This window comes from Empidonax traillii, unplaced genomic scaffold (assembly GCF_003031625.1).
Source record: "Empidonax traillii isolate 1590-97213 ecotype Southwest subspecies unplaced genomic scaffold, ASM303162v1 scaffold1523:size96318, whole genome shotgun sequence".
Taxonomy (NCBI): Eukaryota; Metazoa; Chordata; class Aves; order Passeriformes; family Tyrannidae; genus Empidonax; species Empidonax traillii.
The window spans coordinates 845-15,689 of record NW_020956716.1 but is presented as its reverse complement, the minus strand read 5'-3'; the positions used below and the strand labels follow the sequence as shown (position 1 = coordinate 15,689).

At 50.8% G+C, this 14,845-nt stretch overlaps 1 protein-coding gene across 2 annotated transcripts; it reads right to left on the bottom strand.

Annotated features, from left to right (window-relative positions):
- Positions 1–3,521: 3,521 nt before the first annotated feature.
- LOC114070339 (UDP-glucuronosyltransferase 1-6-like) lies at positions 3,522–13,171 on the bottom strand. Of its 2 annotated transcripts, none has more exons than XM_027907686.1 (5): positions 12,307–13,171; positions 8,380–8,511; positions 8,182–8,269; positions 5,765–5,984; positions 3,522–4,307 (listed from the first exon to the last, which is right to left on the bottom strand). In XM_027907686.1, the coding sequence occupies exons 1-5, from the start codon at positions 13,138–13,140 to the stop codon at positions 4,010–4,012; spliced, it is 1,572 nt and encodes a 523-aa protein (XP_027763487.1). In that variant the 5' UTR covers positions 13,141–13,171; the 3' UTR covers positions 3,522–4,009. The 2 variants fall into 2 exon arrangements, with proteins under 2 accessions (XP_027763487.1, XP_027763486.1); XM_027907685.1 differs by lacking the exon at positions 12,307–13,171 and adding an exon at positions 10,210–11,092.
- Positions 13,172–14,845: the final 1,674 nt, after the last annotated feature.

Genomic DNA, 14,845 nt, shown 5'->3' with positions numbered 1-14,845 from the left:
GGCAAAAAGGGAATGGTCTCCTTTCCCTCTTCCCAGGATCACATCCACGAGCGCTCCGTGACTGTAAAACAGCACCGGAAATTTCTCCGCAGGCTTCGGGGAAAACTCTTGGAGGAGTTTCCTGTGCAGCTCAAGGGGGTTTGAGCAGCCAGACCCCTCTCCCTGGGACACCCCAAGAGCACGTTTTTCCCTGCAGGAGCAGCAATCCCTGGTGGAGTGAGGAGCAGTCAGAGGGAGGGATGCCTTTCTCCTGGGATTGGCTTTCCCCCTTCTCCTGGCCAGGCCCTGGGATGGGAGGTTTGGCAGCAGCAGAGGAGGGCAGGAGTTTGGGTCTGCTGGGATTTGGGGATGTCCCTGGATGATTCCAGCAGTTCATTTCCCCTCTGCCCCTCCTTGGGTTTTCTCTCTACCTCAGGTTCTCCTGAACATTTCAGCCGCTGCCTGAACCACTTTGTGCTCACCCTGTGCCCTCCCCGATCCCAGGGGGTCACAACCAGCACCTTTTGGGACAACTCCAGTCATTTCTCCCCGTCCTCAGCCTGAGATCCAATCCTCCCTCACCTGCTGGGACCGGGAATATGTCCTTGGGGTGCCTTTTCCTTCAAGCCCTTCTCCAAAGGATCTCTCTGGGCTTTGCATCCCCCCTCCTTGTGCAGCGCCTGGTTCTTGTGCTTGTTGTTTGATGTTCCTTTTTTTTTTTTTTTCTTTCTTTCTTTCTTTTTTGAAGAAAAAAAGACTTTTGGAAAAAAGAATGTTCTAATTAAAGCTGTTACTATTCCAGTGCTCCCAGTCAGATGTCCTCTGCTGGTGTCTCTTCATCCCAAAGCAGCCTGGACACATGGGAGCCTTTGGGTGGGTTTTCCACTCGATCCCTTCTCCTTGCCACCCTCTCCAGGGGAAAGTTGCTGGAAACCATCTCACCCCCGAGGCTGCTGCTTTTGGTCAAGCTCTTGGGTAAGAAAATTCCTGATTGTTTTGGCACAGAGATGTTTTCCTGCCTGGAGGGAACATCTCCAGGTGTGTCTGGCCAAGGCAGCTGTGGTGCTCCTGCTTCTGATGGAGTTCAGATCCCAAGCCATGGAAGTGAAATATGTGGGACTCTGGCTGTGGCTTCAGTTTGCCAAAGGTGAGGAATTGATGGTCCATGGATTCCTGACCCCCACAGGAGGCACGAGCCCTACAGCATCCCAAAGGATAACAGGGGGAGATTGGGCTGTGTTTTGTCCCTGATTCCTTCTGGCAATCAGTCACTTCTCCCCTGGATTTATCACACTCAGCTGTCAGGAGCTCCTCAGACCAGCCCTGCAGGGGACACTGGGAGAGCTGTGTGGGTGTTCATCTCCAGTGCTTTCCCACAGTGGGAAATGAGGCTGGCAGGGAGTTTGGGAGCTCCCACGAACCACCCCTCCTCCCCCACAGAGTGGTGTCACTGGGTAGCAGCAGCAGGAAGGATTTACTTTACAGAAAGGCACCCAAAAGAGAGGTGATAAATTCAATTAATTATTTAATTAAGTGCAGCTCTGAGGGACCTAAGGGAGAATGGCTTTAAGCTGCCAGAGGGCAGGGTTAGATGGTATATTGGGAAGGAATAATCCCCTACCCTGGGAGGGTAGGGGGGCCCTGGCACAGGTTGCCCAGAGAAGATGGGGCTGCCCCTGGATCCCTGGGAGTGTCCAAGGCCAGGTTGGACAGGGCTTGGAGCACCCTGGGGTGTCCCTGAGGGTCAGGGGTCTCCGTGGACCCCCACACTGGGGAGGTGGAGGAGCCCAGAGCTCCCCTGGCAAGGGAAAAACCCTCCCTGTTGCCCTTGAGGCTGCAGAAACGCTGTGGCTGCAGAGCAATGTCAGCAATGCCTGTCATTTCCCGTGGCCTGGCTGGTGGGAAGCAGGGAGAGGTGCCAAGTGCATCCTGCCCCGGGGGGAGCCAGGGCCAGGCTGTGCCCCCCAGGACAAAAGCCAAAGAGCTGTATTTTGCAGCTGGGCTGGGGCTGAGGGGCACTAGAAAAGCTGGGAGCAGCACTGACTGTCTCCTGCTGCTTTTTTTTTTTGTTCCCCCAGTCTTCCTGGATGTTAAAATCCACGGAAAAAAATAAAATCATCACTAAAAAGAAAGCAGCAGCTCTGCAGGGGTTACGTGGGTGCTCAGTGGTGCTGAGTGGGAGGTGTTTCTACCCCCAAGGGATTCTGGATGCTTCTTTTCCCAAAGATTTGCTGGAAAAGCTCGGCCTGGGGCTGTGGGGAACTCGGGGAAGGGGGTGAGGGTTGGCCCTGCCTCAGTTTCCCCTCCTGGGAAGTGACCCAGCCCCAGCTCTGAGCCTTCCCGAGGGGCTGTGGGCGTGGATTTCTCCATCCCCCGGGAAGGGCAGCTGGGCTGGAGGCTCTGCCCTGTTCAAGGATCCAACTACGGGGCAGTAAGAAGGGAAACTGTTCCTGATTAACCCTTCCCTTGGGAAAGTTTGGGAGAACCGCTGGTGACGCTGCAGCCCCTCCACCTCCTTCTTCTGCACCAAAGCCGCTGCTTCGGCTCCCGATTCCCTCCGAGAATCATCTCCTCGCGGCAGGGTCCGTATTCCTGGGGGATGAACAAGTCGCTGTCCCACCCCCCCGGGCTGGTTTGGTGGCAGGGGGGAACCTTTCCCTTGGTTTCTCGCGGTGGTGATCCCAGAGTGGCCTCTGCTGGACACTCCAGCCCTGGCCCCGCACATCCCTTCTCCAAGGGACAAGAAAGAGCAGGACGAAGCAGTCCAGGCTAAGGAGAGTGAAGGGAAAAAAGGAGAGAAAGAGGAGGAGGAGGAGGACACCCAGTTTCTGCAGTTTTGCTTTGGCAAAAAGCTTTAAATATTTTTTTTTTTAAAGATCTTTCTGAAATTAAATAAATCAGGGGATGGGCATTTCGATTCTTTTTTAATCTCGGCTTTTCTTCCCCTCAGTGAGAGGTTTTGAGCTGCAATTGGGATATTTTTGCATGTTGTTTTGGAGTACAGGTGACACCAGCCCAGACCTGGCTAGGGGGGGGATCTGGGATTTGCTTCATGACTTGCTTTTATCACCCCAAGGAATTAGATCCAATGGAGTCTTTCACCTTTCCTTAACAGGGAGGGAATTGATGCCAGGAGCACCTGCAGGGACCTGTCAGAGCAGGACTGGGTGACAGTGGCTTTTAGGGGGGAGGTGGGACCTGTGCCCTGACAGGAGGGGGGAGATTGGGCTGTGTTTTGTCCCTGATTCCTTCTGGCAATCAATCACTTGTCCCCTGGATGCAGAAAACACGAGAGCCATTATTTTTAGGATTTGGGTTTTATTTTTGGGGCTGGGGGTTGGGTTTTTACCTGAGCATCGCTCCTCAGGAATCAATCAGTCGGGGTCTGTATCTGATGCTTAACAAAGGTCTCCTTGCCAAACAGGTGAGCTCCAGCCACAGCACTGGGCAGGAGGAATTTGGGGGGAAACACAGTGGTTTTCCAGCAGCTTCCCTGCCAAAACCCTTGGTTTTGTTCAGGATATTGTAAACACTCCCCCAAACCCCGCTGGAAGCTTGGTTTCCACGAGGTGTATGGTCAGTGCATAACATTTACCTCTTCTACAACAGCAACTACACAAAAGATCTCAGAGTGTCTGATAAACCTGACATGAGATGGTTCTCTCCTAAAACCCTGGAAGACTTCCAAAGTCCCTGCAAATCCGAGCTGCCCGTTGCACGGAGAGGTGAAAATAAGAAGTCCCTGTGAGTCCTCTGTACATCAAAAGGTGGAAACCAGGAGCCCTGAAGTGCCTGAGCGTGAAAGGCAACTTCTCCACAAGGTATTTCGAAACAACAGATTCTTAATTAAAGGCAAAAAAATTATCTCAGTGCAACAACCCCTCTCGTGTTGCTAGTTTCAAAGGATCCCTATTATTGCTGGACTGCAAATCAGCGCCTACTGCAGTGAAATCTGAGCTGTTCTCTGATCCTTGAGGTCCACAGCAGAGGATTTATCTCCCACCTGCTGGTGGGACTCGGATTCACCCCCCTAGTGGGTCTTGGATTTGGCGGCTTTCTTCGTCCTTCCCTTCTTGCCGCAGCAGCGGCGGCAGCAGCACAGGCAGCACTTGAAGGAGATGAAGAGGGAGAGGAGCAGCACGAGCAGCAGGAAGGCCAGCACGTCCAGGGAGTGGTACTGCACCCAGTTGAGGTCGTGGGCGGCGGGCCTGAGGTGGGGGGCCCCTTTGTGCCTCATCACGAACTCCACCCAGTGCACAGCCAGGTCCAGGGGGTGGATGGGCCTGTCCAGGTGGAGGTCGGAGAGGCGCTGGATGTTCTCCTTGTACCTGCCAGGGCGAGTTTCCGGTCATGGAACGGTTTGGGTTGGGAAGGGTCGTAAAGCTCATCCCACTCCACCCCCCCTGCCACGGGCAGGGACACCTCCCACCGGCCCAGGCTGCTCCAGCCTGGCCTTGGACACTTCCAGGGATGGAGAAGCCACAGCTTCTCTGGACTCCACTGGATTCGTGGTTCTGAGACTGAACCCCCAGAAAGGAGGGGATGCAGACCCAGTTGTCTGATGGCCCTCTGAGGGTGTTTTCCCCCCACCACCCCCACTCCCACCCCTTGAGAAGGATGATGGCAAAGTCACAGGCCCAGAAAGCGCTCTTTTCAATGCTTAAAAAAAACAAACCACAGGGAAAGGCACCAGAAAATAAGGAAAAGCTTAGTTTGAGCTCTCAGCAAAATCTCTGGGGTGAAGGTCTCAGGCTGAAATGGGAGACTGGGGGTAGAAAAGCTGTCCAGCTTTTCCAGATCAAGCTGCTGCATCATCATCATTGTCATTACCATTATATTATTATCATCATTATCATCATCATTGCTGTAAGAACAGTGGTTAGGAAACACTGTCGAGAAGGTGCTATTTCTCAGCAACATGATAGAGAAGAGGATACCAAGGACTAAGAAACTGGGAATGGGAGGAAGAGAAAGAGCTCTTATGTCTTCAAGCTCCTTTCCTTAAAACACCCTGGCCAGGCTGTGACTGCAAACCTGGGCTCTTCCCTGTCCTTCCCCAGTACATCCCTGCATGTTCCTCCTGCTCTGTGCTGGAATTGCCCAGCCTGCAGCTCTCTGTGCTCACACAGCTCCTGATGAGCTCCAGGGAGGGAAAGAGGAGTGAGAAAACTCATCTGTAAAATAAATGAGGGCTAACAGCTCTGTGTGGTGAACCCTGCCAGCTGGAGAGCAGAGCTTCCTGCAGGAATACAGCCTCTGGAATACTCCAGGGCACCACCACTCCCCTCCAGCATCTCTGGGCAAGCCTCATGCAAAGAAAATCAACCACTCCACCCTTCCAGGCTCTCCCCTGACTCGTGTCACCACTGGCTTGGGGAATCAAACCTGTTTGCCACCTCTCCCTTCACCCACTGCCTTTCCTGCCACGGTGTGTCCAAGCCCCCTTTGCCTGGGAAACTGGAATTTGAGGAGGTGACATTTTGGTCAAACTGACTTATTCCATTGCATTTATAGCCCAGCTTCTCTGATCCCTTCATCCCCTGATCCCTGCATCCTCCCATCCCTGCATCCTCCCATCCCTGCATCCTCCCCCACCAGCCAGTTCCTGTCACCCACTGATTCCACGGGCACAGGCCAAGTTTTGCCCAGGACAAGGCTCAAAGGAAGGAGCTGCTCTCAACTCCATAACCTTGACCTGAGAATCCCCCTGGGAGCAGAGCCCGGCCCTGCAGGGCAGGAGGTCCCTGGGGGTGCCCCACGACAGGGCCGCCCTCCCGTCACTCACTTTTTGTCATTGATGACGGCTTTCAGGGCAGTGGAGATGTCCTGGGAGGTCATCTCCAGGATGTTCAGGGTCAGCCCTGCCCCCCTGGACTCCACTCTCTTGGCATTGTCCATCTGGTCTCCGAACAGGGGCATCAGCACCATGGGCACCGCGTTGCAGATGCCCTCGTAGACCCCGTGGGAGCCCCCGTGGGTGATGAAGGCTCGAGTCTTGGGGTGGGCTGTGGAGGCAAACACAGGTTACTGACTCACAGCAACAAAAAACCTGCCCCAAAAAAACAGCCCTGGTTGGTGTAAATCAAGCCCCTTGGGTTGTCCATTCCTTAAGGGCTGAGGGGGGAGAACAGGGGGTTGAAGGAACCTAGAGCTGGAGAGCTCTGTCTTGGCTGGGGTAGTCACTGGATACCCCTCCAAGGGTTTTAGGATTAAATCAGAGCCAGGAGGGGCTAAAGTGGATGTTGCCACTGAGTTACTTTTTTACCAGGGTCGGGCTGGATCTCAGAGAAAGGTTCTTCCCCCAGGGAACAGTCGTGCCAACAAGCCTGTCTGAGTTTGGACAACGCCCTCAGGGACAGGGGGGACTGTTGGGGTGTCCTGTGCAGGGCCAGGAGCTGGAGTGGATGATCCTGAAGGGATCTCAGCGTACTCTGCGACCCTCTGATCTGCTGGTCCCACAGCTGAGCCCGCGGTCTCACCACGAGATGCTCTCCTGGCAACGTCACACACACCTTCCCCACTTTGGGAAGCCCGAGGACCTGTCTGTGAGGGCTCACTTGGAGACCCTAAATGTGCTCCTCAGCCCAGCAGGCGTGACAAAAGCACAGCTGCGTGTCGAGCCTGGTGAGCGAGAGATAAGGATCCCCCGTTGGACTGGGAGCTTTGGGAGCACTTTGGGAGCAACCAGAGCTGGTCCATAACTCAGCAGGCCTGAAGAGGCACCTCCTCCAAGATGAGCTCTGGCTCCGGCAGCAGAGGCTGCAAGGAAGGTCCGTGACACACAGAAATGGGGGTCACGGGGTGGTGACTCCCAGCAAGGCCTGCGACCCTCAGGTGATGCTCGTGGGGCTTTATAACAGTAAAAGAGTGAAAAAAGAGTGAAAAAAGAGTGAAAAAGAAAAGAGAGCAAGTGAGTAGAAGAGTACAAGAAAGTAAAAAAAATAAAAAAACAAAAAAAGAATAAAAATAATTAAAAAAATCACAAAAAAATAATAAAAAATAAATTATAAAAAAGGAATAAAAAAGAATAAAAAAGTAAAAGAGAGTAAAAGAAAATAAAAAAGAATAAAAAAGAAAATAAAAAAGAATAAAAAAGAAAATAAAAAAGAATAAAAATAAAAAAGAATTTAAAAATTATAAAAGAAAAAAAAGAATAAAAAAGAATAAATGTAAAAGAGAGTAAAAGAAAATAAAAAAGAATAAAAGTAAAAAAGAATTTAAAAATTATAAAAAAGAATAAAAAAGAATAAAAAAGAATAAAAAAGAATAAAAGTAAAAGAGTAAAAGAACATATAAAAGAATAAAAAAGAATAAAAGTAAAAAAGAATTTAAAAATTATAAAAAATAATAAAAAAGAATAAAAAAACAATAAAAGTAAAAGAGAGTAAAAAAGAATAAAAAAGCATTAAAAAAGGATTAAAAAAGAATAAAAGTAAAAAATAATTTAAAAATTATAAAAAATAATAAAGAAGAATTGAAAAAGAATAAAAGTAAAAGAGAGTAAAAGAAAATAAAAAAAGAATAAAAAAGAATAAAAAAAGAATAAAAGAAAAAAAAGAATTTAAAAATTATAAAAAAGAATAAAAAAGAATAAAAAAAGAATAAAAGTAAAAGAGAGTAAAAGAAAATAAAAAAGAATAAAAGTTAAAAAGAATTTAAAAATTATAAAAAAGAATAAAAAAGAATAAAAAAGAATAAAAAAGAATAAAAAAGAATAAAAGTAAAAGAGCAAAAGAAAATAAAAAAGAATAAAAAGAATAAAAAAAGAATAAAAATAAAAATAAAAAAGAATTTAAAAATTATAAAAAAGAGTAAAAAAGAATAAAAAAGAATAAGAGAGTAAAAGAGAGTAAAAGAAAATAAAAAAGAATAAAAAAGAATAAGAAAGAATAAAAAAATAAAAAATTAAGAGTGAAAAAGAGTAAAAAAAAGAGTAAAAAAAGACTAAAAGAAAGTAAAGAAGTATAAAAAAAGAATAAAAATAATTTTAAAAGAATAAAAAAGAATACAAAATAAAAAAGAATAAAAAAGAATAAAAAAGAATAAAAAGGAATAAAAAATTTTAAAAATAATTAAAAAATAATTTAAAAAAGAAAATAATAAAAGAGTAAAAGGGAGCAAAAGACTAAGAGTAAAAAAGAGTAAAAGAGCAAAAAGGGGCCAAAGAAGCCCCCGGTGTCTCTGGAGGCCCCTCAGACCTACCCAGGAGATCGTTCTGCGGCAGCCACTTGACGAGCTTGACGTTCTTGGGCAGGTTGGGGGGCGTGGGGCCCGTGTATCGCCACAGCACCTGCCAGGAGGGGCCAACAGCACGTCAGTGTGGGCAGCAGAGGGAGGGGAGGGCCTGGGAACGGCCCTGCTGGCAGGGGAGGGGAGGGGAGGGGAGGGGGGCAGTGGTACCGTCTGAGGGACCGTCCCCAGGGCGTCTGCGATCTCCGTGGCTTTCTTCATGGGGATCTCGGACACCATGGAGCCCAGCGAGAAGACGACGATGCCGTGTTCCCCAGAGGCGTTCACGATGGCTTCGAACTCCTGCCAAAACAAGCACACCCTCGGTCAAGGCCCCGTGCAGGTCAGACGCTGGAATCGCTGCGGCATTCCCACAAAACTCCCCGGAAAAGGCAACGACGTCGGGAGTCGGCGCAAGGAACCAAAACCGAGACACGAAGTTACGATCGGGGAAGTCAGCTGTGGGCAGGAAAGCGAGTCCTGGGGGAAAAGAAATGGGCACAGGAGGGTCAACAGAGTTAGGGAGGTGCCTGAACTCAGATTCACCACGGACCTGCGGGAAAACCGGCTGGGAAACAATCGTGCAGCGGAGCCTGTCTGCTCCAAGACACGGTCTGTGCCACAAAAATGACGCTGGAGCGACTGAAGAGATCAATTCATGGAATCCCAGAATGGGTTGGGTGGGAAGGGACATCAAAGCCCATCTCATTCCACCCCCTGCCACGGCAGGGACACCTTCCACTATCCAGGCTGGCCTTGGATAGATCCCCATCCTGTTTTTCCTGGCAGCCATTCCCCAGCTGGCTCACTTCCACATTTACTGCAAGTCTGGATTTAGAGCTGATGTTCTTCTTTTCAGCCCCCACAGCTGCAAGAGAGAATCAGCATTCTGGACAAGTGTTCTGACAGCTTGAACTCCTCATATCTGGATTTATTGTCTTTGCTTTGAGTAGGATAATACTGAAGTGCTGCCAGGGCGTTGTATCTATTTGGTTTGATTGATTTCCATAACAGAAGGACCAGGAGATCCAGCACTGGAATCCAAGGACAAAGGGATTCCAGTGAAGCACAAAAACTGCCAGAGGCTGGAGCAAAAATTCTTTGCCACAGAAAAATATTTGGTCAAGCCAGGGAAGGGAAGATAAAACTGGAGGAAACTGTTGCAGGAATCACAGTGGAGTAAGTGGAATAAAATGAACTAGAAGTTCCTGTAAGTCTGGCAAGTGAACTGTTATCTCCAGGATCCACTGGGATAACCATGGAACGATTTGGGTTGGAAGGGACTTTAAAGATCATCTCATTCCAACCCTCCTCCAACAGGGAGGGACAACCAAGACTGACTCTCTTAGTTTCTGCTCTTTACCGCAGTTTTGGGGCTGTCTAGAGGCATATTTCACCCTCTTTATTTCCTATGGGATCAGGCACATTGGTTTGACTTTGTTTCCTAAATGCTTTTTGTGTTCCAAGGTCTGACTTTCTGCTCGCAAGTGCCACTACTCTGAGGAAACTTTTTGCAGCCCTGCTTTGGGAATATCCCGCTTATTTTAGCAGTGTTTTTAATGAGCAGCTGCTCATCTCAGTGGGTGCCACCCACCACCTTTATGAAATACCTGCAGTGGACAGTCCCTGGAAAAGAAGAGAATTAGGAGGATTTCTTAAGGGAAAGCAGGAGACAACCCACACTGAGGGAGCTTGGCACAGTTCAGACAAAACACATTTACAGTCTGGAGTATTTCACACAGAAGTGGCAGGAGGGCTTCACCGGGGGGGGGAGGGGTGGGCTTCATTCTCAAGTTCATGGAATATCCTGAGTAGGAAAGGACCCACAAGGACCATCGAGTCCAACCCCTGGCCCTGCCCAGGACACCCCAGCAATCCCAACAGTGCCAAGCGCTTGCCCAGCCGCTCCCACCTGGCGCCGTTTATTCCTGCCTGGGAGCTCCATCTCCTGGAGAGAACCCTCAGCGCAGGCACCGGGGTGGGGGGAAGAAGGGAACTAACCTGGGACAGCTCGTTTTCCCTGGTGCAGCCGATGCCCCCCACCGGGACCATGTTGGGCATGAGGGGCCGGGGGAACTCAAACACAAAGTCGTATTTCAGGAGCCAAAGGGCCGCGTGGCCCAGCAGCTCCGGCACCGTCGCCTCCCGCTGCAGGAACTCCCTGATCAACGCATCGTAGGGAGAATAAAGGAAAGAGCACGCCAGGGAGCTGCTCAGGCTGGCCACGAGGTTGCCCAGGCGCTGGAGGAAGCTCATGCGGTCGGTGAGGCGGGTGAAGGACCTGGGAACGTAGGAAGGAGGGCTCGGGCAGAGCGTGGCCTGCCAGTCGAGGCCGCAGGGCAGCCCCCGGACGAAGTACACGGAGGGCAGGGAGAGGTGCTCAGCCACTATCTGCCCGCAGGGAAAGAAGGGATCCATGAAAACGGCGTCAAATCCGCTCTCCTCGAGGTACCGGATCAGCTCTCTGTCGGCCAGGAGGCGTCTGCAGGAGTCGAAGAACATGGTGGTAAAATTGGCTATTCTGGCGAGTTTCTCCAAGAAGGGCTGGGGGGTGAAGCTCCTGTGGCCCATCTGCTGGAATTCTGCCTCCACGTACTCCCTGGTGTATGACACAGGGTAGGTTTTCAGGGTGTAAAGCCCCGAGGGGCGGATCCTGAGGTTCGTCTCCGGTGCCAGCACCACGACGTGGTGTCCCCGCTGCCGGAGCCGCTCCACGACCGGCCGCATGCTCAGCCAGTGGCTGCCGTCAATGGGCACCACCAAAAGCTTCCCACCTTCTCCAAAGGTCCACAGGAGCAGGAAAAACACAGCCCAGGAGGCAGGAGAGCGAAATCCTGGGTTGGAAGGAGCCATTTGCCCCGTGGGAACCCAACAAGGGTTTAAGCGGCTGCAGCAGGGAGAATGAACCACAGGGGGAACTTTGCACTTGAATTTTAACTAAGCTGGGGGTTTAATTTTTAACAGAGAGAAATGGGGGTAATTTTTAACTGTGGGTAAATATTGGGTTTGTCTTCTGTGCACAGTGAAAGCTTTGAGTTGACCGGGCGCCGCGAGGCGAAGCTGAATGTTTGGACTGACATCGGAGGATTCAAACACTCCAGGGAGGAGTGACAAAGGAAGGAGGGACCGAGAGAGCAGGGACCAACAGCATGTTGGGCTGAAAGGCTGAGCAAGAGTCATGAATGGGACTGACCCAGCAATCATTAACATCCAGGTAATGATCACCTCCCTGCCTTGTCCGCTCCGCTGATTGGACATGGAACGAGCCTGACCTTTGGATTGCTTTGTGCCCTTGGAGCGTAACCAAGAAGCAAAGATTGACGGAGATTTGATATACAGTGGGTTGTAAAGGCTTATCTGCAGATTTGGTGCTCTATCACAGCAGTTATCACAGTGAAAGTCCTGGGTTTACAGTAGTAAAGGTGTCGCAAGCTGAGCAATAACTCCTGGTCTGAAAGGATAAACCACTGACATCTGCCCTGTCTGCACAGCACGAGGGAGATTCAGACAAGGGAAGGGAGATGGTTACAGTCCTGAAGGCTTCTTTGCCCAATCATCCTCTTATTTGCTACCTCACACAAATCCAGAGGCAACAGAGCTCCCCCTGCGTCCCTGCACACCCCTGGTTTTTTGGGGTATTTGGGCACATGGAATCCCAGAATATCCTCAGCTGGCCAGGATCCAAAAGGATCACCAGCCCAACTCCTGGCCCTGCCCAGGACACCCCAACAATCCCACCCTGTTCCTGAGGGTGTTGTCCAAATGATCCTGGAGCTCTGGCAGCCTTGGGGCTGTGCCCACTGCCCTGGGCAGCCTGTTCAGTGCCAACCTCCCTCTGGGGGAAGAATCTTTCCCTGAGATCCACCCTTAGCCTGCCCTGACACAGCTCCAGCCATCCCCTGGGTGCTGTCCCTGGCCCCCACAGAGCAGAGCTCAGTCCTGCCCTTCCTCTGCCCCTGGACAAAGATGTGACTTTAAAAAGGTCTCCCCTCAGCCTCCCCTTCTCCAGCTGATCACACCAAGAGAGCCCTTAAACCAGCACATCCTAAAGAGCCACCAGTAAATGCCCTGCCACCCTCAGGGTAAGCCATGACCAACCTCTGACAGGGGCTTCTTCTGCACGCAGTTGATGCCCCCGACATAGACCATGTTGGGCATTACGGGGCGCGGGTACTCAAAGACAAAGTCGTATCTCATCAGCATCACCGAGGCTTTGCTGAAGAGCTCCTGCATCGTCACATCCCTCTGCAGAAACTCAGAGGCCAAGTTCCTGTACTCTGTATAGAAGAGGTAGCAAAGCACAGGCTCTGAGAGCCCGATCAGGAGGTTCTTCACGCGCTCCGGGAACGTCATGCGATCCGCCGCGGAGGAGAAGGTCCTGGGCACGTAGGACACGGGACTGGGGCACTGGGCAGTCTTGTAGTCCAAGGTGCACGGGAGGCCACGCATGAAGTAGACTGAGGGGAGGGAGAGATGCTCAGCAAGGATGGGCCCGCAGGGCAGCACGGGGTCCATCATGATGGCATCGAATCTGCTGTCCTGGAGGTACCTCATCAGCTCTTTGTCGTACAAGAGGTGCCGACAGGCGGAGGAGAACAGGCTGGTCAGCTGGGAGATGTTGCTGAACAGCGCTGTGAATGTCAGCTCAAAGCTCTTCTCCCCCAGCTCCTGGTAGTAGCTGTCCACAAACTCCTGCGTGTAGGGCACGGAGTATGTTTTGATGGTGAAGGACTGGGGGCTCTTCAGGAGCAGGGCGGCGTCGGGAACCACGGCCACGATTTCGTGCCCCTTCTCCCAGAGTTTCTCCAGCACCATGCGCATGCTCAGCCAGTGGCTCCCATCCTGAGGCACCACCAAGAGCTTCCCACCTTCTGCCACGCTCCAGAAAGCGAGGAAAAGGACCAGCCCGGGGGTTACCTGGGGCCTCCACATCCCTGCTGAGGGGCAGGAAAGGAGATAACTGCTCCTTCCGACTCCTTCCAGCAGAATATGAAGGCAGAAAAGAGCTGTAGCTCCTTTATACCACGGTGGACTTTAATGTTTGCCTGTCCAAAGTGTGTGCTGAGACAGGTTATCGGAGTTCGAAGAGTAGGGTTTGAACACCGATAAAAGCACGGACTAAAGTGCTATCAGGGCACCTGAAGAAGCTTTTGCAGGCATTTATGTTATCTCAAGTGATTGAGAACAATTAGCAGGGCAGAGGCAGCGGTTGCTCCTGGAGGGACTCTGCTGGGTCAGGGTTGTCCCAAGTGAGTCACTGTGCACGTGGCTGGGCCGGATTCAAGGCAGGAGCCAACTTTTATGGCCACTGAGCTTCTCCAGGGAGCTTGTACTACAAGAACCGTGGTGAACTCTTGACATGGAAGACCTAAACCTCCGGCCTTTGCTCAGGGAAGGTGCCTGGAGTTCAGGCAGGATGCTCTCCCTGGTTTGCAGCGGCTGGCACGCCGAGCAGCAGAGTCACCAAAGTTTGGGTGACTTATTAACCAAACACCTTTTTTATCAGAACAGTGACCCAGCACATCGTGCAGCTCCTGCTTGAGAGGGGCCGCCAGAGTTCAGAGATGAGTGACCTGAGGCCGAACATCTCTTTGAAAGCAAAGGTGCAGCAGAACATGAGGTCCTTGCTCAAGAGGGGCCATCAGAGTTCACAGGGGAGAGGCTACGGGGCAAATGTGTTTGAAAGTTCACAATAATGGTTATTTCTCCAACAAGTTATCAAGGCCTGGCTGTGGCAGGAGCCAAGGGAAGTCCACACTTGTCTCCTGTGCTCACCAGAAGAGGGGGAGAACATTTTGAGATGCCTCTGCATTTCCTAGGGTAAGATTTTTAAGGCAGAAAAACCTCAAACCCACATTAGGAGTCCTGATCTTGATCACAGGCTACTTGAATGGGAGTAACAGTGATCCCAGAGTCACTGAGCTTGGAAAAGCCCTCCAAGTCCAAGTTTTGTCTGATCCCCACCTTGTCCCCCAGCCCAGAGCACTGAGTGCCACCTCCAGCCCGTCCTTGGACACCTCCAGGGCTGGGCACTCCAAACCTCCCTGGGCAGCCCCTGTCAGTGCCTGACCACCCTTTCCAGGGAGAAATTCCTCCTGAATTCTTCCTGATGACTGAGCCAAACTCTTCTGGGTAACAATTAAAAAAAAAAAAAAAAAATCAGGGTAACAAACAGTTTGAGAGAAGATTTGGACTGAAAATCTGGAAAATGGAAAAAGCTTTTTACTCTGGAAGTTTTGAAGGTTTTCCCGTCTAACAACACAGCTGTGGAAGAAAGTCCCACTCCCAGGACTTCTTTAGATACCCACACCTGGCTGATGAGTGCCTAATTATTCCTGAGACCCTGGGTTGAAGCTGCAGCAAGCGATGCAATGGAAACCCACCTTGTAGACGGGGGGATGAAACAGTTCCCTGTAACAAAGCAACACTTTGGGTGGGAGGAACAGGCAAAGGAATGGGAAAACTTCCCAGATGAACCTAAAAAAAGCAGCTGGTGCTTGAAAGGAGGGCCTGGCCAAGCAGATCTCACCTGCCACTAAGGCATATTTCATGGACAGGGAAAAGCTGGATGCCAAAAGTTTGTGAGGTTACAAAAGCCAAATAAAATGCAGCAATGGCACCTCCACAAGAGGTGGAT